Here is a 26,959-nt window from a genome sequence, read left to right as displayed (position 1 = left end):
AACATGGGGTCTCATCTCTGCCTAATATGTATATTCTGTCTCACAATGAGTTGAAATTGGTATAACAAGAGATATCTTTCTTTTCAGCTGTGGTTTTGAAAATAGGAGTATATGTATGTGTGGATGTAGTAAATCACCCACCTGCAATCAATTAGTTTTCTTCTTTAGTAGCTCGGTTCTTTTTTTTAAAATCCTATCAACAACACTATCAACAACACTATCAACAACACTATCGAGCGAAGCGAGGTAGTGTTGTAATAAGCTACTGACTAATGACACTCTCGTCAACACTATCTCGCTTCGCTCAATAGTGTTGTAATAAGCTACTGACTAATGACACTCTCGTCAACACTATCTCGCTTCGCTCAGTAGTGTTGTAACAAGCTACTGACTAATGACACTCTCGTCAACACTATTGACAACACTATCTCGCTCTGCTCGATAGTGTTGTATTGACTGTCTCCTTCTCCTCGATAGTCTAGTGAGCTAATTTCTCTCTTACTGGACGATATTAGTAATGTGTGTGGGGGAAAGCGCTTGCTATGATCCTAGTCACGTGACTCAGTCATCGGCACAATACACGCGCAAATAGACTAATAGCAATACCACCGAGGTTGATGTTGGTTTTCAGAAAAATAGCGTTAATCAAGGCTTATTGAGCTAAAATCTTATTTTAAACTTTTTTTTTGACATCTTATGCTCTCAAACACTATCGAGCAGGGCGACACTATAGAACAGAGCTCCACTATCGAGCAGGGCGACACTATAGAACAGAGCTCCACTATCGAGCAGGGCGACACTATAGAACAGAGCTCCACTATCGAGCAGAGCTCCACTATCGAGCAGAGCTCCACTATCGAGCAGAGCGAGATAGTGTTGGTGATAGCTAGTCAGTGTGCTCGATAGTATTGTAACAAGCTCGATAGTGTTGTAACAATCTAGTCATTACTGCTCGATAGTGTTATAACAAACTACTAATTGCTGCTCGTTAGTGTCGATAGCTAGTCAGTACTGCTCCACTATCTCGCTTTGCTCGATAGTGGTGATAGTGTCGATAGTGGTGATAGTGTCGATAGTGGCGATAGTGTCGATAGCTAGCCAGTACTGCACCACTATCTCGCTTTGCTCGATAGTGGTGATAGTGTCGATAGTGTCGATAGTGTCAGCCTATTACACCATTTTTTACCCTCTATGAAATCATATACAACTTACAAGCCATTGACCATAATATCTAAACCATTGACCATAATATCTAAACCATTGAGCCCTATACATATAAATCCTTTGTGCATCAATAGTCGTCACCACGAGTAACGACTTCCTTCTTATGTGGATGCAACAATATGGTATGTTCAAACTGAGCAGTATAGCTTCCGCGTTTATCAACAATAGGCGGATAATCCTCTACAATCCCCACTTTAACCAACTGGTTCAACGCAAATAAATACTTTTCTACCCCTGTACGTTCAAGGTATCGTCTGCACCAAGGTAAAGTACCAAAGTTTTGCTGTATTGTAGAAAGCAACTGCTTAGCTTTATCACTCGGTGGCTTAATCGAGTCGATTTCCTGGTTTAAAGCATAGTGTGAACACTCACCTTCAGGCAAAACATACCCATTCCCTGTTGAGCCAAAAGTTTCAATGGCAAATGTCTCTCCTTCTTCCATCTTTGTCATATCGCCATTCGCTATAATAGGAACGGTTTTACCAGAATGAATAACAAAATCGCCAATATTATGGCCATTCAAGTTTTTGATACATTTTATAGGAAAAACTTTGCCTTTTTCTTCCATCTCATACGATTCCATAACTTCTTGTACGGCGGCTCCAATATCATTCAACCGTACATCTATTCCAGATTCCTTTATACCGGTATTAGTTGCTTCCTTAACCGCTTGCATAAGCGAATCGTATTTTCCTTCCTCATTGAAGGTCATTGTGAATGCAGAGTCACAAATCCGTCCATTAACATGAACACCAATATCAACTTTCATAATATCATCCTTTGATAAACATAACTTATCCCCAGTGTTTGGAGTATAATGAGCAGCTACATGGTTTAGTGATAACCCTGTGGGGAAACCGATACCTGCTTTCAAGGTATGGTCGGCATTAGCATAGGCCCTTATAGAATTTTCAATGGTATCTGCAATTTCAGTCATTGTCATTCCTGGTTTAATAGACGATCTGGCTTTAGCACGAACTCTTCGATGGATCTCTGCACCTTTACGAAAATCTTCCCATCGGTTGTTCTTCTGCCTATCTAAATACCGCATCTCCTCGGATGTTGTACGGTACTTGTTTGAATCTAGTTGATACTCTTGCCATTCACCTTCGGGGAACACTCCATCGGGAAAAGATTGATCAATTGGAACAAGTTTCTTCTTTTTTTTCTTATTGCCATTCTTTTTCTTCTTCTTTTTCTTGTCCCCGGTTGTGGAGTCGGCTCCTTCTCCCTCTCCTTCCTCATTATCATCATCATCGTTATCACCATTATCATTATCACCGAGACTTGAGCTGCCTTCATTCTTGGTCTCTACGTCGCCTAAAACTGGTGTCTCGCCAGTAGAAGTTGAACCCAACTCAAGATCTTTGGTTTTACCCTCTATCTCAATGGTTGTTACCTCTGTCTTTGCCGGTTCTGAAGTCATTACTTGCCTATTCAACTTCAACAAGTGAAAAAAAAGTGTAAAAAAAAAAAAAGGGCCAGGAAGATAATGCTAACAAAATGTAGTCCGACGCACGACAACTGGGCCGGTGGTGGTACCGTTTTTGTTAATGGGTGCAAAAAAGGAAAAGAAAGAAAGAGGTATTCAAATATACAGTGACATTTTCTATACTCTATATCCTACCCAAGAGTCAATATCCCGTTTGATCAATATCTCATTTGTTTTTTTTTTTCTTCTTCTTCTTCTTCTTCTTCCTTGTTGGTTATTTCCCATTAGACCCATTTGATGAGTCAGTTACTGAGCCAGGTGGGTGTCCATGACCGTGAAATAAAACCTTGTTAAAATTCCATAATTTCCCTTCTACACGTTTACCTACCCCATTAGCTGCACCTGTACCGGCACCTGGTGTTTGTCCCGTAACAGCAGTTCCGTTATTGTTCAAAATATTATTGAAATCTGGGGTCTTTAGCAAATTATTTTGTTTCATTACATTGCCGGGCGATGGGGTGAAAAAATTAATATAGTCATTCATATTGAACCCTGTTGGTGTCAATGTCAATCCCGAAGATGGTAAATTATTCGTTGATAATGATGATGACGATGTAAAAAATGGAGTGAGACGGTTTTGTGGGGTACGTGCACTGCTGTAATGATGACCTATTCTTTTAGGCGTTGCAGGGGGTGGTGGTGCTGGCGCAATGAATGACGCAGAAGATAAGGAGGATGATAAGGTCGAAGCAGCAGCAGGTGCAGTGGAGGAGGTGGAGGTGGAGGTGGCCGCAGTGTTGGAGGAATGAGGTGGTTGAGTGGTGGCGCCATTATTATAGGAAGATGGTGGTTGTGATGATTGTGGCCGTGCATGTAACTGATTTGATTGAAGGTTTTCCTCTTGTTGTTGTTGTTGTTGTTGTTGTTGTTGTTGCTGCTGCTGCTGCTGTTGTTGTTGTTGTTGTTGTTGTTGCTGTTGTGGCGTCCGTTGCCTAGGAGTTGGTGGTGCTGCACTAAATGATACACGTGGCTTATAACTCTTGGCAGGACTTGGGGAAGTTGCAAGGTATATAAGTAAGTCTGCTCCTTCAGTATCTGCCGGTGCAGGTGTTTTCGCAACATCAGGTATATCTCTTGAATGTTTATCCTTTTCACTGTTTCTTTGACTATTTTGTTGTCTTGAAGATGACGAGTTGGAACTCATGTCTAGCGATGGTTTCAATGTGTGTTGTGGATGGGGCATACTTCCTGAAGGAGGCGTCAACTCTGCCAAGACCATCTTACTTGGAGAATAGTTGGGTTTTCTCCTTTTTGTAGGTGAGTCATTGATCATATCTTCATTATCGTTTGATGAACCCTTTAAAGGTGACGATGAGAAAAATACAGCTGCGGGTGTTTTCATATGTGTAGGAGACCTGTGAGATGGCGAGTAGAAATTTGGCGATGATAACAAGTCGTTCTGGCTAACATTTGGTGAATTTTTGTGTTTGTTGGCTACATTGTTCATGATATAGTTTTTCAAGGGTGAAGTTCGAGGTACTATTGGCATTGTTGTTTTCATGTTTGCTGGTGAAAGAGACTGCTTGGCTGCAATACTTGCCTTGGACAATTTCTTTTTCAACTGTAACGCGATTTTCTCCAATTCTTCCTTCTTTAAGGGAGTCTTTACTTTTTGCCCATTTGAATTAGACGCAGTAGACGTTGTTATAGTTGACGACATGTTGACTTGATACTGAACAAAAGCGGCACTTTTCACTTTTTCTTTCTAATAGTAAATGGTGACCCCTTTTTAAAAGCAAACGCGATGGAATAGGACAAAACGGGGGAATTGGTCTATTTCTCAATAACCTGATACCAACAAAGGGCTTTTGTATTACTCGATAAACGGGTCCTTAGTTCACCTATCAAGCTCAAATGGGAAATTCTGACAATTTGAGGGTTCCAGCCAATAATATACCGATAAAAAACTGCAGATAACAAACCAGGGATATAACCACCACCAAAAAAATTTTTAGCTTTTAGCCCCCCTGAAATGAATAGCAACTATTTGAGTGAGAAAAGCTAATAGCAATAAACCTCCTAAATGGCCAAACCAAATACTCTTCCAAGCAAAAAAATCCACCTAAGCTCTTTCCTTTTAAGAGAAGGGGGAGGGGGCAGGGGCTTCTCTCTCAGATCTTTTTTATTCAGACTCAAGCAAAATTATTCCTTTAACGCTTTGCTTAATTCCTTTTCCGCTAAATAGGACGCGTGATGGAACAAAGCTGGGCGCTACCATGTAATTTAACCCAATTGGGAAATAATCATTAACCAAAATGTGTCAAAATTATCGAGACAACACTATCAACAATACTATCAACAATACTATCGAGCAGAGCGAGATAGTGTTGTTTCTTGTCTAGCTTGTTACAACACTATCGAGCAGAGCAAGATAGTGTTGTTGTTTGTTTAGCTTGTCACAGCACTATCGAGCAGAGCGAGATAGTGTTGTTTCGTGTCTAGCTTGTTACAACACTATCGAGCAGAGCGAGAAGTAGGTTGTAAGAAGTGGGTTGTAAGAGGTATGTAAGAAGTTGGATGTAAGAGGGATGTAAGAGGAGGGTTGTAAGAGGTATGAAAGAGGTATGAAAGAGGTGGGTTGTAAGAAGTGGGTTGTAAGAAGTATGTAAGAGGTATGTAAGAAGTGGGTTGTAAGAAGTGGGTTGTAAGAAGTAGAGTGTCGGTTGTAAGAAGTGGAGTGTAAGAAGTGGAGTGTCGGTTGCAAGAGGTGGGTTGTAAGAAGTGAGATGTAGGTTGTAAGAAGTGAGATGTAGGTTGTAAGAGGTGGGTTGTAAGAAGTGGAGTGTCGGTTGTAAGAAGTGGAGTGTAGGTTGTAAGAAGTGGAGTGTAAGAAGTGGGTTGTAAGAAGTGAGAAGAAAATAAAAAGGTGAAAAGTAGAAAGTAGCAAGTAGATGTAGAATGAGGAAGGAAAAGTAGAATATGAAGGAGGATTGGTGACATCTAGTGTGCTCCACTATCTAACCCTGCTCGATAGTGTCGGTAGCTTGTTTCTCTTGAGATGCAAGTAGTAGCCCTTGGAATAAATGGGATTGCAACGTTTAGTATCATTATTATTTCTCTATTAGATTCGAAGAAATTAAAGAAATTTGCAAGCTACAAGCAAAAGTCACCAGCATCAGCTACAATTTAGAAAACTTGAGAGATGACTAAAGGTCAATGCAAGATGTGATTTGATGATTTTTTTTGCTACTAGTATCCTTTACCATTTCACAAGTCCTCTAACTTGTTCATTAAACATTTTCAATGTATGGAGTCGAGCAAAGCGAGATAGTGGAGTAACACTTGATAGCTTGTGCTTTGACCCGACACTTTCGAGCGAAGCGAGATAGTGGAGCAACATTTTTGTAACTTGTTACAACTCTATCGCCGACACTATCTCGGTCTGCTCAATAGTGTCTACTAAGTGGTATCTGGTTGAGCCGCATTGCCTTCCCCTTTTGAACATCTCATCGCGATTGAAAAAAGACCCATTTTTCAAGTTGAATTCCACCTTCCTTACCCCCCAAGGTTGTCCTTCAAGGAAGATGTGGTTGATCCTAAGTGTATTGCTTGCAATTTATTTCTTGCGCCAGCTAGTCAACAATGTTCTACCACATTTTTTCCTTGTGCCTCCTCAAAGATGGCAGGATAAGTTCCTTAAAGTGATAAGCCATCAATTATCAATCTACGTGCCTGGACTGACATTAAAACGGTCTAGTTTAAGAAGACGACTCATCCTAGCTAGCTCGCAACCTTCGTTCCATACAAACTTTATCAATAACAAATTGAAACTCACACCGGAGGATAAAAGTGATCTGCATGAATTTATGGCGGAAACAAGGAAAAGAGACGTTGATGATCCTCAACGCAAATTATTGTTTGGATTTTTCCATCCTTATGCAAATAACGGCGGTGGTGGAGAAAGGGTTTTGTGGCAAGCAGTGAAGGCTACTTTGCTGGCTAATAAAAGGAATATTTGTGTTATTTACACTACAAACCTCGATTCTGAACCATTACAAATTATCAATAAGGTTAAAAATAAGTTCCAAATTGATCAATTGGATTCTTCCAGGATCGTATTTATATACTTGAGAAAGTTTGGCTATTTGATAGATGCCTCGTATTGGAAACACTTTACTATTTTAGGCCAGTTTTTGGGGACTTTCCTCCTAAGTATCGAGGCGTGTTTTGAAGTTTCTCCCGATGTATGGGTCGATACAATGGGATTGCCTAGTAGTTATCTCATTGCCGGTAAAGTGTTGAAAATCCCAATAGTTGCCTATGTTCATTATCCTATTTTACAAACAGATATGTTTAATAAACTCAAGTATAAATCCATAGTGAGGGATATTGTGAAAATAAGGAGTATAGGAGATTTTTCTAGTTATGTGAAATTGATCTATTGGTCAGCATTATACTACATTTATATATACCTTGGATCCTTGGTTGATATAACCTTGACAAATGGAACTTGGACATATCGTCATTTATCGCAGATATGGATTATGAACAAAGGGTTGGGTAATATATTAGAAATCTTGTATCCTCCATGTGGAACCGAGTTTCTTACAAATTCTTCTACTTTACTAGAGAGCAAACGAGAAAATAAGCTTCTATACTTGGCACAATTCCGTCCTGAAAAACGTCACAGTTTAATTTTGAAAGAGTATCGAAGGTTTCTTTCGAAAAATTATCCAAACATTACTACACCCAATGATTTTGGTGGTGGCAGTGGTGGTGGTTTGCCAACAATAGTATTTGCCGGATCTTGTCGAACCAAAGATGACACAGCAACTTTGGAATCGCTCAGGAGCCAAGTAGATCAGCTCAAGTTGAACGAATTTGTTGAATTTGAAATAGACATTTCCTATGCTAGAGTTGTGCAATTATTGTCAAGTTGTAAATTTGGATTAAATGCCATGTGGAACGAGCATTTTGGGATAGGCGTAGTTGAATACATGGCAAGAGGATGTATCCCCATTGTACATGCTTCAGCTGGGCCTTATTTAGACATTGTTACTTCAAGCGACGATGCTGATGAACAACGGGGTTTTTTTTTCAAATCAATTGATGATCCTGATTTCGATCCAAGTATACAAGATGAAATTGAAATTGAAAATGGAGAGTTGATATTTGATATCCAAGGAAGCCACAAATTATTCCCCACTTTAGAACACCTTTTGACAGAAATGTTTATTACAAAAAGAGACTTATTGACCCTGGATGCAAAATTAAGTGCAATAGCCAAAAGAGGACAGAAAATACTTGATGACAAGTTTTCCAATAAAACTTTTGAGAAAGAATGGATAAAATATCTTGAAATAGTTGATAGTTTGGAGAAAAAGTATCGAAATGAAAAGAGAGATAAGTTGGAAAGGGTATACTAAATTAGACACCAGAGACACTAAAGTGCTCTACACTACACTATCGAGCGGAGCGAGATAGTGGTGCACACTAAAGTACTCTACACTACACTATCGAGCGGAGCGAGATAGTGGTGCACACTAAAGTACCCTACACTATACTACACTAAAGTACCCTACACTATACTACACTTTGTAGCTTGTTACGACAGGGAACTTGGATAGTGTATACTAAAACATACATAGATGATATATATATAGATGGTATAGAAAAAAAGGGAACCAGCACTATTTATTTAACAGAGGTGAGTTGGAAAGAGTATACTAGACCCTACATAGACGATATATACACATAGAAGGTCTATAGATGGTCTATAGATGGTCTGTAGCTGGTGTAGATGGTGTAGCTGGTCTATTGATGGCCTGTACCTGATGTAGATGGTGTAGATGGTCTGTAGCTGATGTAGCTGGTACAGGTAAGTTGGAAACAGCACTGACTATATAACAGAGGTAAGTTGGAAAGAGCATACTAGACCTTACATAGATGATATATACACACAGATGATCTATAGATGGTCTATAGATGGTCTGTAGCTGGTGTAGATGGTCTGTAGATGGTCTATATAGTAGCACATGGTAGCACTTCAAGTCGTGCACGTGAGTCCAAACTTTTAACGTGTTCATAAATTTTTCATCCATTTGGTGACACAGGCGTATTAGCAAATAGAGGACCTTCCCCCCCCCCCAAAGTAGGAGTTAAAGGTCATATATAGGTCAATTTTGTACCAAGGAGCATTAGGCGTGGAGAAAGCAGCTACTAGGATTTATTTTTTATTTGAATATTTAGGTTGAATCACCTAATTACGCCATCCACCTCCGTCCAGCTTGTGTTGTTGTTGTTGTCGCTGTAGCAATTGATTAGGTGCTAATTTGAGTTGAGATATGAAATTGGATATTACCAAGACCTTTAGTCACCATTGTGACCGTGTCAAGGGTATAGACTTCCACCCAACAGAACCGTGGGTGTTGACAACGTTGTATAACGGAAAGATTGAGATATGGTCATATGCGACGAATTCGCTTGTCAAATCGATCCAAGTAACCGAGTTACCAGTGCGTACCGGGAAATTTATAGCCCGCAAGAATTGGATAGTTGTCGGGTCCGACGATTTCCAAATCAGAGTATACAACTACAACACGGGAGAGAAAATTATTCAATTTGAGGCTCATCCAGATTATATCAGAGCAATTGCTGTTCATCCAACAAAGTCGTATATTTTAACTTCAAGTGATGATTTGACTGTTAAATTGTGGAATTGGGATAACAACTGGAAATTGGAACAGGTCTTTGAAGGACACCAACACTATGTCATGAGTGTTAATTTCAATCCCAAGGATCCCAATACATTTGCTTCTGCTTGTTTAGATAGAACAGTCAAGATTTGGTCTTTGGGCAGTTCACGGCCTAATTTCACTTTGGTTGCCCACGACACAAAAGGTGTCAATTACGTCGACTACTACCCGCAAGCTGATAAACCATACTTGATAACTTCGAGTGATGATAAGACTATAAAAGTATGGGATTACCAAACTAAATCATGCGTTGCCACTTTGGAAGGACATCTACTGAATGTATCGTTTGCTATATTCCATCCAGAGTTGCCTATTATTGTTTCGGGTTCAGAAGATGGTACAATTAGATACTGGAACTCAAACACTTTCAAGTTGGAGAAATCGGTTAACTACAGTTTAGAAAGGGCTTGGTGTGTTGGAATCTTGCCCAAATCAAACGTTATTGCTGCTGGGTTTGATTCAGGATTTGTTATTATAAAACTAGGCAATGAAGAACCTTTATTCTCCATGGATCTGAATAACAAATTGATATATGCTAAAAACTCGGAGGTTTTCCAAACGATAATAAAGCCAAATGCTACTCAAGGCTTGAAAGATGGCGAAGCCTTAAATTTGCAACAAAGGGATTTGGGCAGTATCGAAATCTTTGCCCAATCTCTTGATCATTCACCCAATGGGAGATATGCAGCTGTATGCGGTGATGGCGAATACATTGTTTATAGTGCGCTAGGCTGGAGATCGAAATCATACGGTAAGGCACTCGACTTTGTATGGAACAGCCATGACAATTCAGCAGCTTGTCCTTTTGCTATTAGAGAATCCCCCGTTAGTGTAAAAGTGTTTAAGAATTTCCAAGAACAAATGATTATTGATTTGTCGTACCACGCCGATAAAATCTTTAGTGGCGCTTTATTGGGTGTGAAATCAGAAGGATGTGTTTCTTTTTATGATTGGGAACTGGGCCGGTTAGTTAGAAGAGTGGATATAGATGATGAAGTATCCGATGTTATTTGGTCAGATAATGGCGAGTTGCTTGCTATTATCACAACAACAACAACAACAACATTGTCGTCATCATTATCGACGAGTGAAAAAATGAGCGCACCTTCTGTGCCTTCAAAGAAAGGAGACGAAACATACTTTTTGAGCTATAATCATGAAGTATTTGAACAGGCCTTGAAGAATGATGATCTCGACCCAGAAGAAGGTGCAGAATTGGCGTTTGATGTCTTGTATACCTTGCCTACTTCAGAGTCCATATTATCAGGGAAATTCATTGGTGATGTATTTGTTTTCACTACAGCAGCAACCAACAGATTGAATTACTTTGTTGGTGGAGAGGTTATAAACTTGGGTCATTTCGATCGCAAAGTTTATATAATTGGATATAAAGCACAAGAGGTGAGACTATTACTTATTGATAAATCATTCAATGTTATCTCATGGTATCTCAATGCCGATTTATTGGAATTGCAAACTTTGGTAATGAGAGGAGGTTTAGAACAATTTGCAACTCAGAGTGTTGTAGATGAAGAAACTGGAGAAACAGTTCCAGACTTGAGCAATGTTTCATTGGAAAACTTATCCGAAGAGTACAACAATTTAATCAGCAATTTTTCCAAAACTGAGTTGAACCAGTTATCTAGATTTTTTGAAAAATTGGGATACATGGCGTTATCATTTCAATTATCTCAAGATTTTGATTCCAAATTTCAAATATCCTTGAGCACGGGAGATTTAATGAAAGCTTATGAATTATTATCAAATCAACAAAAGAAAGATCCAACAACGGCTTCCATGAATATTCAGAAATGGAAAAAATTGGGCGATTTAGCATTGAGTAAATGGAACATCAAATTAGCACAGGAATCATTTTGGTTAGCTAAGGATTATTCGTCACTATTGTTGTTATTATCTTCGTCACAAAATAAAGAACAGTTGATTAAATTGGCCGAGGCGTGTGAGCAGAACGGTAAATACAATATTGCATGGCAAGCATGGTGGCAAGTTGGTGATGTTGAAAAATGTTTGAATTTGTTAATCAAAAGTGAAAGGTATACTGAAGCTATTTTATTTGGCACTAATTATGGTGTTGATCATGAAAAGTTGACCAAGTATATTAAGGAGTGGAAGGAGGTTTTAAAGAATGACAAGAATAAGAGTAAAATAGCCGAGAGGTTGATTGATGATTTTAGCAAAATAAGCATAAATGGAAAAGAAGTTGACCCGCCCTTGATTAATTTTGAAGAAGGAGCAGAGGCAGAGGCAGAAGCAGAAGCAGAAGCAGAAGCAGAAGCAGAAGCAGAAGCAGAAGCAGAAGAAGAAGTAAAGGAGAAGGAACAAGATGCTTTAGGTGAGAAGGAAACTGAGCAGAGGGAAATCGAGACTGCGGAATTTGAAGAAGAGAATGATGGTGCAGAACTATTGCATAAAGAAGAATAAAGAACTTTCATACAAGCTATGTACATTAATCGGAAAAGTGAAAAAAAAAAGAACAAAAAGAACCCGTAAGGACCTCTATCTCTTGTCATTGCATATAAAAATACATTCGTTCGTCAGCTCAATCATGATTACGTCAATCATGATTACGTCATTGAATAGCATTTGCAACTTTTGCTTGATCAGATCGATTTCGCTATCCCCGACTTTTATACAGCTAAGCCGTAACACATACTTCCCTCCAGTTTTCAATACCTGTTGCATCAAAAGTATAGAAGCTTCAGCTAGATCCAAATTAGCCTTTGTGGGATTTATAATTGAGTGATTCAACCCCTTGTTTGAATTATACCTGATATATGGGTGTGTCTCTGAATGATCATAAAATCCACTTTGTTGTTTTAGTGGCCGTGATAAGTCGCTGAGGACTAAATTTATTTTCCAATCATCACTATTCAGATCCTCATTGCTATTATTTTTATTACTATTGTTGTTGTTGTTGTTGTTGTTGTTATTATTATCATCTGCGATGATCAACTTCTTATCAAAAACCCCAGCCAATTCATTTAGAATCTCCGTTTCTTCTTTTTCTTGGTCAAAGTAAGACTTTTTTACCAAATCATCAATATCTCCAATACCATTATTGCCACCACCTCCTACTGCTCCTCCGCTTTTCAATTTCCGGTTTCTTATTTCAAAATCTTTGAAATGATTCATGACTAATCCTTGTGCCATTTTAGAAAAAATATTTCCCTGTATGGAGCTTGTTCCCTTTGGTGGATTTTTGAAAAGTATATCAAACCCCAAAATCATAATTTTCTTGGTGTATAGTTTATCTTGCTCCACATCATGTAGCTTGGCTAGTGTTTCCGCAATATAGCTCATCCAATGACCCGGTGCAAACCCAATATCTAATATTTTTCTAGTCTCAGATGTGAGAATATGATATTGCTCGTCCAAAAGGCGTATTTGGGAGGTGAATCCTTTTTTGAGCAGCTCTGCTTCCTCTCGTCGTGACATTTTTTTGTATTTACCAAAAGGTTGGGAATGTGATGATGACAGCGGTGGGTTTGACAGCGGCGAGTCTGACAGCGGCGAGTCTGACAGCGGCGAGTCTAATAGCGGCGAGACTACCTGCGGCGAGTGCGATTCCGACAGTTTTGACAGCATCGATCTTGAAAATTTACAAGACAGTGATTCCTTCTTAATGGTGGTGGTACCTGCATTTCTTGACAAAGAATAAAGTCTTTTTTGAAAAAGGCCTGCCCTTGACAAATCTTGCAATAGCCGCAATCCCAACAAAGCAAAATTCACTTTCGGCGTGGCTAGCATCATCCTACAACCCATTAATCGTCAACCATCAATGCTGTTCAAGTCTTTTCACCAAGGTAAATAACGCGTTTTGAAAAAGGAAAATTACCAAATTGGTAATATCGTGCGGCTCCAATATCGAACGAAGCGAGATAGTGGAGCTAGTGGAGCAGTGCTGACTAGCTTGTTATGACACTATCGAGAGGAGCGAGATAGTGGAGCTAGTGGAGCAGTACTGAATAGCTTGTTATGACACTATCGAGAGGAGCGAGATAGTGGAGCTAGTGTCGCTAGTGTCGGTGTATCTAGTGGTGCTCCACTATCGAGCGACACTATTAAGCGGAGCAACACTATCGAGCGGAGCAACACTATCAAGCAGAGCAACACTATCAAGCAGAGCAACACTATCTCGCTCCGCTCGATAGTGTTGCTCCGCTCGATAGTGTTGCTCCGCTTAATAGTGTTGTTCCGCTTGATAGTTTTGCTAGTGTCGGTGTATCTAGTGGTGCTCCACTATCGAGCGACACTAGGAAGCAGAGCGAGCTAGTGGAGCAGTGCTGACTAGCTGGCTATTACACTATCTCGCTCCACTCGATAGTGTTCGCTCGATAGTGCCTGCTCGATAGTGTCCCCTCGACGGAAGTGCACGTGCCACAGTTTTTTCTTTCCTATTTGAGAAAACCTACACCTCTTTGGTTGCCGTTTCTGTGAATTTTGCAACCATTCTTTTTGCAGCCATTAATTTCATGAATTACATAGAGGTAACAACCACCAAATAATTTAAAAACAATCATTACCATAAGAAACTATCGAGCAGAGCGAGATAGTGTCGCACACCAGCTGTCACTGTAATAATTGAGCTAAACAAGTACAAACATTTAGTGCAACAATAAGAAAAGCCAGAAACTAAGCCGTAAATTAATATATAAACCCATCACTCCAGGGCCAACATCTTGTAGGATCTTCTCATAAATTATAAGGCAACATATTGTTTCAAATATCCCCCATCTTTCTGACATAAAAAAGGCATATCTACCCTCCCTCTTATCTACCCTCTCTCTTATCTACCCTCTCTCTTATCTGCCCTTCCTCTCATTTTCCCTCCCTCTCATTTTCCCTCTCATTTTCCCTAGCCACATTCCTTCAAGGAAAAAAAAAACAAAGAAAAAAAAAAAAGAAAGTCACATATACTCACGTGACGCTATCTAATATACGAAGGAGAAAATTTGAATCGCAATTGGTAGCGTATGTCATCGCGCCGAGCGGCAGCGACGCTCAAAATTTTTCAAAACCTGGCTATCTTTCGGCCCACCAAAGGTGATTAGGCTTCCCTTTCTTTTTCTTTCCTCCTTATCCTCGTCGAATCATTTACACCTACCAAATAGGAATTCTCTTATTTTTTTTTCTTTATTTGGGAGACGAACACATAGCAAGCAAAAATGTCTAAAATCACATCCTCTCACGTTAGAGAAAACGTCAAGAAGTTATTGGAACACTCCAACGAAACTAAAAAGAGAAACTTTTTAGAAACTGTTGAGTTACAAGTTGGTTTGAAAAACTATGACCCTCAAAGAGACAAGCGTTTCTCTGGTACTTTGAAATTACCTCAAGTCCCAAGACCAAACATGACCTTGTGTATATTTGGTGATGCTTTTGATGTCGATAGAGCTAAATCCTTGGGTGTCGATGCTATGTCCGTTGACGACTTGAAAAAATTGAACAAGAACAAGAAGTTGATCAAGAAATTGGCTAAAAAGTACAATGCTTTTATTGCTTCTGAAGTTTTGATCAAACAAATCCCAAGATTGTTGGGTCCTACTTTATCTAAAGCAGGTAAGTTCCCAACTCCTGTATCACACAATGATGACTTGTACTCAAAGGTCACTGATGTTAGATCAACCATCAAGTTCCAATTGAAAAAAGTCTTGTGTTTGGCTGTTGCCGTTGGTAACGTTGAGATGGATGAAGACGTTTTGGTCAACCAAATCATGATGGCTGCTAACTTTTTGGTTTCATTGTTGAAGAAGAACTGGCAAAATGTTGGTTCATTAGTTATCAAGTCAACTATGGGACCTTCATTCAGAATCTATTAAGTCTAAAAACCTAGAATATCTATAGTTTTTTTAGATTAATAAATTGGGTTTTCCTTTTTTCTCCCCTCCCCCCACCCATTTTCAAATGTATGTTGATATATTTTGATGTGCAATGTGATGTAGAGAGAATGCGACCTATTTGTAAGAAAGTATATTCTTTCGAGAGAAGGATGTATATCTACAGGACTGTTTCTCAAGGGCAAAAGGCGGCGGCACCGGCGGCACCAGCAGCAGCGGCAGCAGTAGCAGCAGTAGCAGTAGCAGTAGCAACGCCGTACTGTGCGGTGTGTTATTCAAGTCCTTCTAAATAACATCTATATATCAATCAATATCCAACAACTCTCACTTTCTTGGCCTCTTTTTTGTTCTTCTTATTATGCTTTTTATCAGATTTTGTAGGTAGGGAGATGGTCTTTTTATGGAATGGTGTATTCATTTTCCCTTCAACATTATTCAATGCAAAAAACTCTTCATCTAACTCATCACCAGCACTTTCTAGTCTTGCTTGGTTACCGCCATAGAATAACGTCTTTGCTTCGCTTTTACCGTGTTGTTGTTCTTCTTCTCCTTCTACTTCTTCTTTACTTTTTTCTCCACCAGCACCAATGTGCATTGAAAAATTCAACTTTGATAAATCCTTCTTCAAATCAAATTCATCTACAGGAATGTTTCTCGCCTTCATTGCATGAATGATTTGATGTTGTCTTGATTCAGGTAAGTGATGCAAAGTGTATAGTTCACGATTAAAGTCTCTCAGTCGCTGTAAGTTGAGCAATTCCCATTCTCCATCAGCACTCAACATGGGTGCAGGATTCACGAAAAGCAATTTACCATTGACATAGTCCTTCAAAATGTATCTTGCGGCTCTTGGTTCATCAGCTGAACCAAAACCCTGAGTCATATACCCCCGAGCTCGCGCGTATGCATTCAACAATTCACGAGCGGTCGGGTATTCTCCATTACCACCATCTTCGATTTTTTGTATAGGGATGTGAATACCATAGACTGCTTCGAGAAAGAACTTAGGTATACGCTGACAAACTAACGCTACTGGAGGGATATGTTCACGTAGTTGATCAATTGGCAAAACTCCATTGCACACTAATTCGGCATTTGTGTAGGCAAAATTGGGAAATACTAAACCAGGGCAATCGCAGAGTATAACTTCGGGTGTGAGATGTAGTGTTTGGAAATGCTTGGTCTTTCCTGGTGTTGACGAGACAGAGACTTTTTTCGACCCAATCAACGCATTTATAGTCGATGATTTACCAACATTAGGATACCCAACTAATCCTATTTGTAATTTCCGACGTGAGTGCTCCGGATGTTCTGAATCTTGTTGGAATTTGGGTGCTGAATCCATAAACAAGTGTTCCAATTCTTCAATCTTCAATATTCTTATCGATTCGTCATCATTATCTAAATTAATTTCATCATCAACAACAACATCATCATCATTATCATCATCGTTACCGGTTTCTGCGCCATTATTTAACAATACTTGTCCTTCCCTCTGTTCTTGCTCAAGTTGCTCTAGCTCCTCTTTTTCTTTCGCTAAAAGCTCATTAGCTGCGGCAGCTGAGAAAAATACATAGTTGATACCTTTTGCTTTGAAGTATTCGGCCCATGCAACTCGTTGATCTCGCGTTAACAAATCGGCCTTGTTAACTAGCAAGAGGTTACTCTTTTGGTGGTTTGAGTCATTCACATCATTGAACCCATCAACATATCTCTCCAAATCGATTGATCTAAAAAATAAAGGATTCCTAGCATCAACAATCTGTACGATCAAATCACATCTTTCCACTACCCTCCACAATTGTCTCCAAACTTCCAAATTTCTCTCAAATGGTGTTAACAACAAGTCGTTATTCTCAGTCAAACTTGCCAACTGTCTTCGCCATTCTAAAAATGCCAAGTTTTCTTGTCTTTCAATTTCCAATTTACTTTGCAGTTTTGTCCAATGGGGACGCTTCGGTATAGTCAACTTATTTTCAAACATCGCATGCTTTTGTCTCATCTTTAGCATTTCGTCAGTGGTCAATAGTCCGGTGGTACTGACTATAGAGTTGTTACCAACTTTAATAATTTTAACTTGTTGACTTCTTTCGGCACTAAAATCAGTGTCTGCCAACTGTGCCGTGTTTAAAAACTCATCTAAAGAGTTTTCCTGAGTAACCGACCTCAATTTAACCCAATTCGGGTCTCTTTTATCTGTAGTAAATCGCATCTCACCATCTGGCAAATATTGTATTTGGTTCTCTTTAGATCGTTGGTTTGCTATGCTTCGTCCTAACCCCATGACATTCTTATTCTTATGGTGCACAGGTTTTGGCCCTTTTGGCGCTTTCCATTTCTTCTGTTCCGGGTGAAGCAGCCCTTTATTATTATCACTCATTTTCCTTACCAATTTTAGTCTACAAGTAGCAAAAAAGCTCTATCTAATGTACAAAAATGGGAGTGGAGTAGAGTAGAGTAGAGTAGAGATGAGATGAGATGACTTAACTGCAAAAAGAAAAAAATTCAGTGCGAGAAAAAAAAAAAAAAAAAAAAAAAAGGCAAAGTATGTGATCACGTGACGATAAATCATCAAATATTGCACCCGCCCCCCACCCCCATGTTTTATATAAGGAAGAAAGTTGATAATGATGGTGATGGTGGTTAATAGTTAATAATTATAGGCAAAAGAAGAGGGACAACTTGTGTGCTACACATTCACATTTACATGGTAACATTTTTGGATGGCTTGTAGGACTTATAAATCAGCTTTATTGGTTTGCAGCGTGTTCATTCCAATGTTGGCGAGTTGATTGAAATAATCCTTTGTTCTCAAACTACACGTTTCCCCATTTCTACATGTCGTCAAGAAAAAGGAGCTTATTTTTCTTTTTTTCAATACAAAGACATTCAATTCATTACTTTATCATACATTTTATATGAAGTTGGTCACAGACTTTGTTTCTTTTTTTGTTTTCTAAAAAAAAACCTCCTAGGTCCATCTTTGCTTTTCTTTCAAATATATTGTGACAACCATTTAAAGGCTTCTCCGTACCCGGATCTCATAACAACAGAGACCATAAACACTTCAATTGGTCTAGTTCCTTCTGGTAATTTGCCTGTATCTTTACCAGTGGTATTGTACAAACCTAAAGCGTTTTTCAATTCCATTTCGCCAACTGCAGTAGGCACATCTATCTTATTACCCAAAATTACAAATGGCACTTGACTTAACTCTTCGATTCTGAACAAACTTTCCAACTCTGCTTTGGACTCAGCAAATCTTTCGGGATCAGCAGCATCAACTAAGAAAACAATACCATTTACCTCGGGGAAATAGTCCTTCCATAACCTTCTTGCCTGCTGGTGTCCACCCAAGTCAAATGTTGTAAACCTAACTGACCCAATGGCCAATTCTTCCGAGGTAGGATGCAAAGTTGGCTGTAAAGTGGCCAATCTATCGTTTTTCAACATGTGTAGTAAAGTTGTTTTACCAGCGTTATCCAAGCCGAGAAATAACAATTTGGCATGCTTGTTCCATAACCCCAATGAGGCTAATATATCTTGAACTATAAAAAAAAAAAAACAAGCGTTAGTTATCCCACCTCCTCATTCACAGCTGCCGTCGCCGCAGCAAAGTGGCTTCTCAAAAAAAAAACAACCATAGATAGATACATACACCAATCAAAGATCCACATCCTTTTGGACTATTCAAAACAAAAATCCTTTTATACTAGAGAAACTATGGGTATTATCTCTAATCAGATGACTTGTTTAATAAAAAAAGTGTTCTCGCTCTTTAATTTTTCAACGGAAAATAAAGAAAATTTACACGCCAAACAAAATTAAACACTTACCCTTTTAGGAAATAGGTATATGCAGGATATAGAAACATCACCAAACTTCACCACCTACCATCAAGGGGAGCCAAGTGGTGGTAGTGGTCGTCTATGCATCATGTTTGTTTTTGATGCATGAATAGGATACGATTGTTGATTTAACGCATTGTGATTTTTTTTAAAAAAAAAATTTTAATTTGTGTCCATCTCTTTGTCTACCACCTCTACTATACCAAGAGGGTGGCCATTTCCAAAGGAGTGGCCATTTGGATAGTAAGCCATTGTCAAATCGGTTATTATCAAAGAGTTGCAAAAAATTAATCAAGATTTTTTTTCGACACTATCGACACTATCAACACTATCGACACTATCGAGCGAAGCGAGATAGTGGAGAAACACTTAGTAGCAACACTATCGACACTAACGAGCGAAGCGAGATAGTGGAGCAGCACTGACTAGTGACACTAGCGACACTTTCGACACTTTCGACACTATCGACACTATCGAGCGAAGCGAGATAGTGAAGAAACACTTAGTAGCAACACTATCGACACTATCGACACTAACGAGCGAAGCGAGAGAAACACTTAGTAGCAACACTATCGTCACTTAGCAGCACACTATCAATACTTAGCAGCAATACTATCGACACTTCGCAGCACACTATCAACACTTCGCAGCACACTATCGACACTTCGCAGCACACTGTTGACCCCTAGCAGCAACACTATCGACCCCTAGTAGTACACTATCGATACTATCTCGTTCTACTCGATAGTATCGATATCATTTCGATTCTTCTTTTATAGAACAAATGTTTGCACTAGAGTCTTTTCGTATTTATCGATATCTGCGGCTATGTTGGTGTTGTAGAAGATGCAAGACTTCAAATACAAGGGGAAAGGAGTTTCTGTCTCAGAACCAATCCATTCCCGTTGAAGATGTAAATTCGGCAATAGTTGAGAGAATGAAGCTTATACTAGAAGAAAAGATTCAATCACAGCTGGCTACTTCTACAAAACTACTATCAAAAGCGGATCCTTCAGTACAGGCTATTCTCACGAAATATGATTATGGCTCTTATAATGATAACCAGATGGATTTCGAACAAGCACAAGCATACATAAAGAACGAGCCACTATTATCCACCAATAAACATGCAAGAGATATTTACAATTCTAAACCCTGGCACGGCAAAGAGTCGACTTATGATGCTAATCTAAGGATGATCATTGATCTGGTGCCTAAACCTGTGAATGATCCAATGAGCACTTTTAAAGCCAAGAGACGAGTAGTAACTGCAAACGATAGGTTATCTCTTGCAAAAGACATGAGCTTAGATTATAAAGTCAACAAAAGGGGAAAGGAGGAAGCAAGATTTCGAGAATTGTATAAAGAAAGATTATTGGGTCCTTCAATGTTACTAAATAATTCAGGTTTGGTTGCATCTTCAATTGATGCTGTTGGTAGTATAGCTAGCAACAAGATCAATGCTTCAATCAACCAACAGACGGGGAAATTCGATGATCCTGAAATGTCAGCTGTTCGTGGTATGCCCTTGACTACTAGTCATTTAAAAAATTGTACCGATACCAATTATTTCATGAATCAGATATTGAAAAAACAAGAAGTCCTTCCGCCATGGATTGAAGCTCAACAATCTTTGAACAAAGCTGTGGCTAGTTTTAGGCAAAATCTTGATGAAATGTGGTTTAAATGGATATTGAACGATTCGGTAATGAGCAATCCAATAAACCAGGCCACTACAATCAATGAGATTTTGACTTTCTACGAAAAGAACATCACGAAAATTACATATTCCAACGAGAATAAACTTCCCAATGTCGACCTAAAATTCATTGAATCAAAGATTAAATTGATAAATTCACAAGTGCGCCATTATAATCTACAATGTCCAAGTGCGAGTGGCCATAAGCTTAAACTCAATGGGGACAAAGAGATTAAGGAATCTTATTGGAGAACGTTGGAGCAATTCCCCAGCTTGGTTGAAAAATGGTACTTGGTGCATAAAGCCAAAGGCAAATCTAAATTGGTAGATAACAGTAATAACAATGGACATGTTTCAGCAATGTTCAAAGATTTGACTTTCAAGAGTGGTGCACCTGAAATTCATGTAAATAAAGACATTGACACAAGACTTCATTTATGGCAAGCAATCAAGGATATCTTTAAAAGGTAACAACAACAACAACAACAACAACAACAACAACAACAACAACAACAACTTGTTCCTATTTTTTTTATTTATTTCCATTTTTTATTTATTTCGTTTCTTATACAAGTAGAATTCTATATGTGATAAATGCAATAACGATACTAATAATAACTGGGATAATGAACAAAATCCATATAGATATGGTGTTTTTCTTTGCGCTTTTTGAAGCATGCTGTAAGTTTATTGCAAATTCATTGCTTGTTTCGATTCTTGAAAATTTCTTCATGGCCCGTTTATATCCATTATTACCCAACTCTTTCTTAATTTGTTCACTTGTTTCGTTGAAATATTTAATCATTATCTTTGCCCATTTTTCATAGTCTCCCAGTTCAACAAACCCGGTAGCTTCATCGATATTGGTTCCATCAAAATGAACAACTGTTTCTAAAGGACCACCAAAGTTTCTGGCCAATACCGGAGTCTTGAACTGCATACTTTCAACAGGAACGATTCCGAAATGTTCTCTACCTGGAGTATACAATAAGAGCTCAGCATTTTTCAATAATGAATTTTTGAGCGACGTTCTGATACTTGGAAGAAACAACACATCTGTTGATGGAGGCATGATAATAAGCTTTCCCCTTACTGTAAAGTTTGTCAATTTCAACTCATCACATAGCTGAGTTAATTCTTTTAGGTATTCAACATTCTCAACGACTCGGGAATCATACCCACCAGCAATTACTAGCCTTGGTTTACCTGGAAGTATTCTCTTCAGTTTGGCAAAGGCCTTGATTGCAAGTTCAATTTCTTTACTTCTTTCAAATCTATTTATTGACAAAAAATATCTTGAATTTTTGAAAAAATTGCAAACTTCTTCATCTGACTCGGTTATTTCAATAGTGCTCAAACTTGCATTGACACAAGGGTAGATAACCCCAGGATCTACTTGAGTTAAGTTCTTAAACGTATCGTGGAAAATTTTCTTGGTGAAATTCGAATTCACCACAATCTGGTCAGCACAGCCAGTAGATGCTTCCTCTATAAAATCAAATGGGACACGGTATAGACTCTTGACCCATCCGTTCCTCTTGGTCAATAATTGGTCTGGGAAATGACAATAAAACAAAATCCGGCAAGTATCGCTACTGAATAAATTCAAAAGCGGAATACAAAACGACAATTGATCCACTATGAAATAATCAACCTTGTTGATTTCTCCCGAGAAAATCAATACAAGAGTCAAATAAAATTGTCTCATTATGGCAAATAAAATGTGGAAACGTTTCCGTATTTGTGTCGGTAAGAAATCCCCATACACTTTGACTTTCAATTGACCCGATGCCACCTCGTCGAAACAATGACTCAAGTCACAATGCGAGGTATAAATGGTTACTTCACTTCCCAACTCTTGTAGCCCTACAGCAGCATCAACCACAAGTCTCTCAGCACCTCCTATACCCAAATCTGGGTGAATAAAAGCTATACGCTTCAGCCTAATTTTCCCAGTCATCTTTCTCAAATAAACTCAACGCGCTAAAGGCTTTGTCCTCTTCCCTTGATCTGTTCCTACCCTGTTTGTTCAAAAGAATGTTTCTAAAGGTTATTGTTTTATTTTCCTTTCTTGTATTGCGCATCGCGCACGAGTTGCATAGAACGACAAAAAAGAGAAAGTTCAACATTACGCGTAAAAAAAGGACCTTGTATCTCCTTCTACAAACAAGCAAAGAATGGGGAAGCAATAAGGAGGGGGGGTGAGAGGCTCATGAGAATCAGTGCTGCTCCACTATCGAGCAGAGCGAGATAGTGTCAATAGTATCGAAACTCAGTGCTTCATTATCGAGCAGAGCGAGATAGTGTCAATAGTATCGACCCTCAGTGCTCCACTATCGAGCAGAGCGAGATAGTGTCAATAGTATCGAAACTCAGTGCTTCATTATCGAGCAGAGCGAGATAGTGTCAATAGTATCGACCCTCAGTGCTCCACTATCGAGCAGAGCCAGATAGTGTCAATAGTATCGAAACTCAGTGCTGCTCGATAGTATCACTAGTCAGTGCTGCTCAATAGTGTCACTCAGCCACTTTTTTTTCTTCTCTAGCGAGCTTATTCTTCAATTTCTCAGCTTTTCTATCCCATCTAGTATCCACAGGGTTGAAACCAGCTTCCTTTGAGCCCCAAACGGCCCAATCTGGAGTAGGCTTAATATAATCAATATCAACAAAATCTCGACCACTTTCTAACAATTCAAAGAATCGAGGATAGTCAATATGGGTGTGCCATTGATTGTTGATCTTGAATTTCTCATGAGCAACCAATATACAACAAGAATGCGCATGCTCGGCCGCAATATCGTATCCCAACCCACGTTTTCTTAATTCCGTATTCAAGTTCTCAACAAATTCTTTACACTCTTGATAAAAAGGAATATTCTGCATTGTAAGCGGGTTCCCATTACCATTCAGTGATCCACAAAACGTCGCACCTTTGATTTCTATTTGTGAAGGGTTGGCTCGTTCCACCATATCGGCATAACTTTCGATATCTGACATGTTGAACCCTTTGACCAAGGTTAACCTAAATACAGTACGTTGGTGTGATTGCACAGTTCTCAAAATGTCCAAACACGACATCAATCGTTCCCAAAAATCACTATTCAAAGGGCGATCAATTTTCCTCAAATCGGTTTTGGTAGGTGCATCAATACTCACGTATAATTGAGTCACTTTTGCTAGTTTGGCTAAATTATCGGGATGCTGTGCATTACACACCAAAAATGAGCTAATATGTTGCTTATGAAGCATGGTAACAAATTCGTTGATATGTGGGTAAAAAATAGGCTCGCCAACTAACGACAAAGCACAGTGTTTCACTTGGAAAGCTTCTTGAAAACGGTCCATTTGTATACCGGGCACGCCTCTCATTTGTTTGATTTTTTGGTAATGACCTTGCAATGCTCCCTCCATTACTTTTTCGGGCGGATCTACTTCCCATCTCCAATTCAGCTTGGCAACAGGGTTAGTTCCGTGTCTCCAGCAAAAGACACACTTGTTGGAACACGCCAAGGAGGGTGTTGTCTCCATACATAAATGACTTTTGATACCATAAAAGGCAAACTTATAACATGATCCTCTACCTCGTAATGCCGCCTTGGTCCATCTACAGATCTTGACACCAGAGTGGGACCCAACTATTGTATATCCTTGTTTCGTTAGCGATTTAAAAGTTGGCGAGTCTTTGGCCACCATTTGTTTAGCTTCCATTGCTGGAGCTGATCTCTGACCACTTTTACGCATAATACTACCCATATCTTCGACATCGACCAAAGTGTCTGCATCGTCGCTATTTACCTCATTATCACTATCACTATCATCGTCATTTTCAGCAGCAGCAGCAACACCATTCTCATCTATGTAAAATGGTTCACTTTCATCAACTAATAACTGTGCAAGGTTTTGGATCCATTCTTGAGCTTTTGGTTCTCCTTCATATTTTGTACAAACAGTGCCCATTGGGTATAGTCTTCTGCCACCTAGTTTCCCCAACCATTTATCTGCTAGCTTCGCCTGCTGACAAAATTTGTCGCCACCCCAACTTTCACTATCTCCTAGCCCAAGAACAGCAAATCCAAGCAATGAACAAAGTGGGTACTTATCAACTCGGAAATCTTGATATGTATCTATTAAATGTTCCAAGAAATAATCTATGGGCGAATCTGTATCATAAGAAGGTAGTATCAAAAGGTATATGTTTCTTGTACCAATATTGTCATTTGGTGTTTTTAAGAAATACTTTTCAAGATCATCGACATCATCATCGAGACTTAGTAATTTCGGCGTAAGCTTCAAGTCTAACAATAGCAATTTTTCATGCAATTTCTTGGCTATCCTTAGTGATGTTCCAGTCAAGGTTGTATAGAATATATAAATTTGAGCTTCTTTTAAATCAACTTGTTTTGGTTTGGTTAAAATCGACTTATTTGATGAAACGGGCTTATTTGCCTTGATGATTTTTGGCGATCTTTTGGCTCGCGTACGAACTTGTTTGGGAAACTGTGTAGGCGGGGGTGCCGTAAATGTAGACGATGTAAAGTCGACTTCATAGATTGGAGATTTCTTAGGAAAAACTTTGACTTTAGCTTGATCTTGTACTGCTACAACCTTGTTAAATGATGCTTTTTGCTCCAACTTGTACAAATACGACAAGACAAACGCACCTAACGTGATAGACCATCTTCCCCCATTTAGTAGATATATCACGCTACATGCTATCAAAAGGATATTCCCTGAACCCATCTCCTTATAGAAACTACTTTGTACCTTTAATGAGTATCCTTTGCCTAAACTTAATGAGATATGCAATGAAAAATTTAGGCAATTTTTTTTTTCAGTTAAAAAGGTCGTGTGAAATAAACAATCTAACCAAACTACTCAACCACTCATAAACAGTACATTAATAATCACCGTCTTCTGGATGGAAATGGAGGTATGTATCAGGCTATCATATGCGCATGATCTCACGGTAGGATACTGTTGCATTGAAGTTTTATTCAAATTATTGGAAGGTATGGGGAATGGAATATTCTTAAGCCAAAGCAAAAAAAAAAAAAAATTATTGTCAGCGGGTAAATTATATCACGTGATATGATAAGCTAACAAGTGTAAACGGCCCAAGCCTGTTTTCCTTGGGCTGGAACTATCAAGCAAAGCGAGATAGTGGAGCATTGACTGTGGAGCATTGACTGTGGAGCTAGTCAGTAGACTTTCGGGCAAAGCGAGATAGTGGAGCATTGACTGTGGAGCTAGTCAGTAGACTATCGGACAAAGCGAGATAGTCTATAGAGAGTGTAGATGAAGAGAGTTCTCCACTATCTCTCGGGTCTCTTGTTGTATCTATCATTTGTTATGAGATACTATTAGCATGGTAAAGTAAACCAATAAACCAATAAGTTGGTTGAAAGTGAAAAGCGATGCTTTACCTTGTCAATACATTGCTTCATAATCCCAGAAATGAAGTATGTTTATTGCCTTGTAATGGCAACAAAACCCGTTTGTCAGATAATTTCCTCTCAAGCTAGTAATCTAATGAAACAGTCCTCATCTGCAAGCAGAGCGAGATAGTGTCGCTCTGCTCGATAGTGTCGCTCGATAGTGGGCAGTTATCGAGTGTGGCTCCACTATCTCGCTCTGCTCGATAGTGTCGCTCGATAGTGTCGCTCGATAGTGTCGCTCGATAGTGGGCAGTTATCGAGTGTGGCTCCACTATCTCGCTCTGCTCGATAGTGTCGGTTGATAGTGGGTATTATCACCTCGGAACAACGCCAATTCTTTCATTTTTTGATCTCGTTTGACATTCCAGTACAGTGGAATTATTATACTCGGGCACAATTTCATTGCCACCTTCATTGCTATACAGATGACCCATTTGCTCCTGCAAAATATTAGAAGAGCTGAAATTGCCAGTGTTGCGAAATTGGTTTTGAAAAGTAACATTTGTTGTTGATTGACTTTGCAGATTATTCGTCGTATCCAAATGCTTACCAAATCCACGCTGCTGCTCTTGCTGCTCCTGTTGATGCTTTCTTTGCTCTACATACTCATCATAAGCAAGTATATCCTCTGGTGATAACTTAATTGTAGTTGCATCCCTCCTAAGCATGATATATCCCCTCTATTAACCTTCTCAATGAATGCTTTCG

General features: G+C 39.1%; 13 protein-coding genes across 13 annotated transcripts; 5 read left to right on the top strand and 8 right to left on the bottom strand. All coding sequences in view use genetic code 12, as the record gives it.

Annotated features, from left to right (window-relative positions):
• Positions 1–696: 696 nt before the first annotated feature.
• On the top strand, positions 697–906 carry KGF56_004117 (uncharacterized protein; the record flags this gene model as incomplete). The annotated part of the gene is made up of 1 exon (XM_049325523.1): positions 697–906. The coding sequence occupies one exon, from the start codon at positions 697–699 to the stop codon at positions 904–906; it is 210 nt and encodes a 69-aa protein (XP_049178804.1).
• A 385-nt stretch (positions 907–1,291) lies between these two features.
• Positions 1,292–2,650, bottom strand: KGF56_004116 (methionine aminopeptidase; the record flags this gene model as incomplete). Its single annotated transcript, XM_049325522.1, has 1 exon — positions 1,292–2,650. One exon carries the CDS (start codon positions 2,648–2,650, stop codon positions 1,292–1,294), a length of 1,359 nt encoding a protein of 452 aa, XP_049178803.1.
• Positions 2,651–2,930: 280 nt separating this feature from the next.
• On the bottom strand, positions 2,931–4,376 carry KGF56_004115 (uncharacterized protein; the record flags this gene model as incomplete). The annotated part of the gene is made up of 1 exon (XM_049325521.1): positions 2,931–4,376. The coding sequence occupies one exon, from the start codon at positions 4,374–4,376 to the stop codon at positions 2,931–2,933; it is 1,446 nt and encodes a 481-aa protein (XP_049178802.1).
• A 1,864-nt stretch (positions 4,377–6,240) lies between these two features.
• On the top strand, positions 6,241–8,082 carry ALG11 (alpha-1,2-mannosyltransferase; the record flags this gene model as incomplete). The annotated part of the gene is made up of 1 exon (XM_049325520.1): positions 6,241–8,082. The coding sequence occupies one exon, from the start codon at positions 6,241–6,243 to the stop codon at positions 8,080–8,082; it is 1,842 nt and encodes a 613-aa protein (XP_049178801.1).
• Positions 8,083–9,000: 918 nt separating this feature from the next.
• Positions 9,001–11,853, top strand: SEC27 (coatomer subunit beta'; the record flags this gene model as incomplete). Its single annotated transcript, XM_049325519.1, has 1 exon — positions 9,001–11,853. One exon carries the CDS (start codon positions 9,001–9,003, stop codon positions 11,851–11,853), a length of 2,853 nt encoding a protein of 950 aa, XP_049178800.1.
• A 75-nt stretch (positions 11,854–11,928) lies between these two features.
• Positions 11,929–13,017, bottom strand: KGF56_004112 (uncharacterized protein; the record flags this gene model as incomplete). The annotated part of the gene is made up of 1 exon (XM_049325517.1): positions 11,929–13,017. The coding sequence occupies one exon, from the start codon at positions 13,015–13,017 to the stop codon at positions 11,929–11,931; it is 1,089 nt and encodes a 362-aa protein (XP_049178799.1).
• Positions 13,018–14,597: 1,580 nt separating this feature from the next.
• RPL10A (60S ribosomal protein uL1) lies at positions 14,598–15,251 on the top strand (the record flags this gene model as incomplete). Its single annotated transcript, XM_049325516.1, has 1 exon — positions 14,598–15,251. One exon carries the CDS (start codon positions 14,598–14,600, stop codon positions 15,249–15,251), a length of 654 nt encoding a protein of 217 aa, XP_049178798.1.
• Positions 15,252–15,444: 193 nt separating this feature from the next.
• Positions 15,445–17,649, bottom strand: KGF56_004110 (putative GTPase; the record flags this gene model as incomplete). Its single annotated transcript, XM_049325515.1, has 2 exons — positions 15,445–15,528; positions 15,589–17,649. The coding sequence occupies 2 exons, from the start codon at positions 17,647–17,649 to the stop codon at positions 15,445–15,447; spliced, it is 2,145 nt and encodes a 714-aa protein (XP_049178797.1).
• A 614-nt stretch (positions 17,650–18,263) lies between these two features.
• On the bottom strand, positions 18,264–18,946 carry SAR1 (Arf family GTPase; the record flags this gene model as incomplete). Its single annotated transcript, XM_049325514.1, has 2 exons — positions 18,264–18,817; positions 18,928–18,946. 2 exons carry the CDS (start codon positions 18,944–18,946, stop codon positions 18,264–18,266), a joined length of 573 nt encoding a protein of 190 aa, XP_049178796.1.
• Positions 18,947–19,901: 955 nt separating this feature from the next.
• Positions 19,902–21,287, top strand: KGF56_004108 (uncharacterized protein; the record flags this gene model as incomplete). Its single annotated transcript, XM_049325513.1, has 1 exon — positions 19,902–21,287. The coding sequence occupies one exon, from the start codon at positions 19,902–19,904 to the stop codon at positions 21,285–21,287; it is 1,386 nt and encodes a 461-aa protein (XP_049178795.1).
• A 94-nt stretch (positions 21,288–21,381) lies between these two features.
• Positions 21,382–22,776, bottom strand: ALG2 (GDP-Man:Man(1)GlcNAc(2)-PP-dolichol alpha-1,3-mannosyltransferase; the record flags this gene model as incomplete). Its single annotated transcript, XM_049325512.1, has 1 exon — positions 21,382–22,776. One exon carries the CDS (start codon positions 22,774–22,776, stop codon positions 21,382–21,384), a length of 1,395 nt encoding a protein of 464 aa, XP_049178794.1.
• A 557-nt stretch (positions 22,777–23,333) lies between these two features.
• Positions 23,334–25,556, bottom strand: KGF56_004106 (putative tRNA 4-demethylwyosine synthase; the record flags this gene model as incomplete). The annotated part of the gene is made up of 1 exon (XM_049325511.1): positions 23,334–25,556. The coding sequence occupies one exon, from the start codon at positions 25,554–25,556 to the stop codon at positions 23,334–23,336; it is 2,223 nt and encodes a 740-aa protein (XP_049178793.1).
• Positions 25,557–26,565: 1,009 nt separating this feature from the next.
• On the bottom strand, positions 26,566–26,919 carry KGF56_004105 (uncharacterized protein; the record flags this gene model as incomplete). The annotated part of the gene is made up of 1 exon (XM_049325510.1): positions 26,566–26,919. The coding sequence occupies one exon, from the start codon at positions 26,917–26,919 to the stop codon at positions 26,566–26,568; it is 354 nt and encodes a 117-aa protein (XP_049178792.1).
• Between the last annotated feature and the right edge of the window lie 40 nt (positions 26,920–26,959).

The sequence above is a fragment of the Candida oxycetoniae genome (genome assembly GCF_023343755.2).
Source record: "Candida oxycetoniae strain CBS 10844 chromosome Unknown scaffold17, whole genome shotgun sequence".
Lineage (NCBI taxonomy): Eukaryota > Fungi > Ascomycota > Pichiomycetes > Serinales > Debaryomycetaceae > Lodderomyces > Lodderomyces oxycetoniae.
This window is presented reverse-complemented; position numbering and strand designations above follow the sequence as displayed.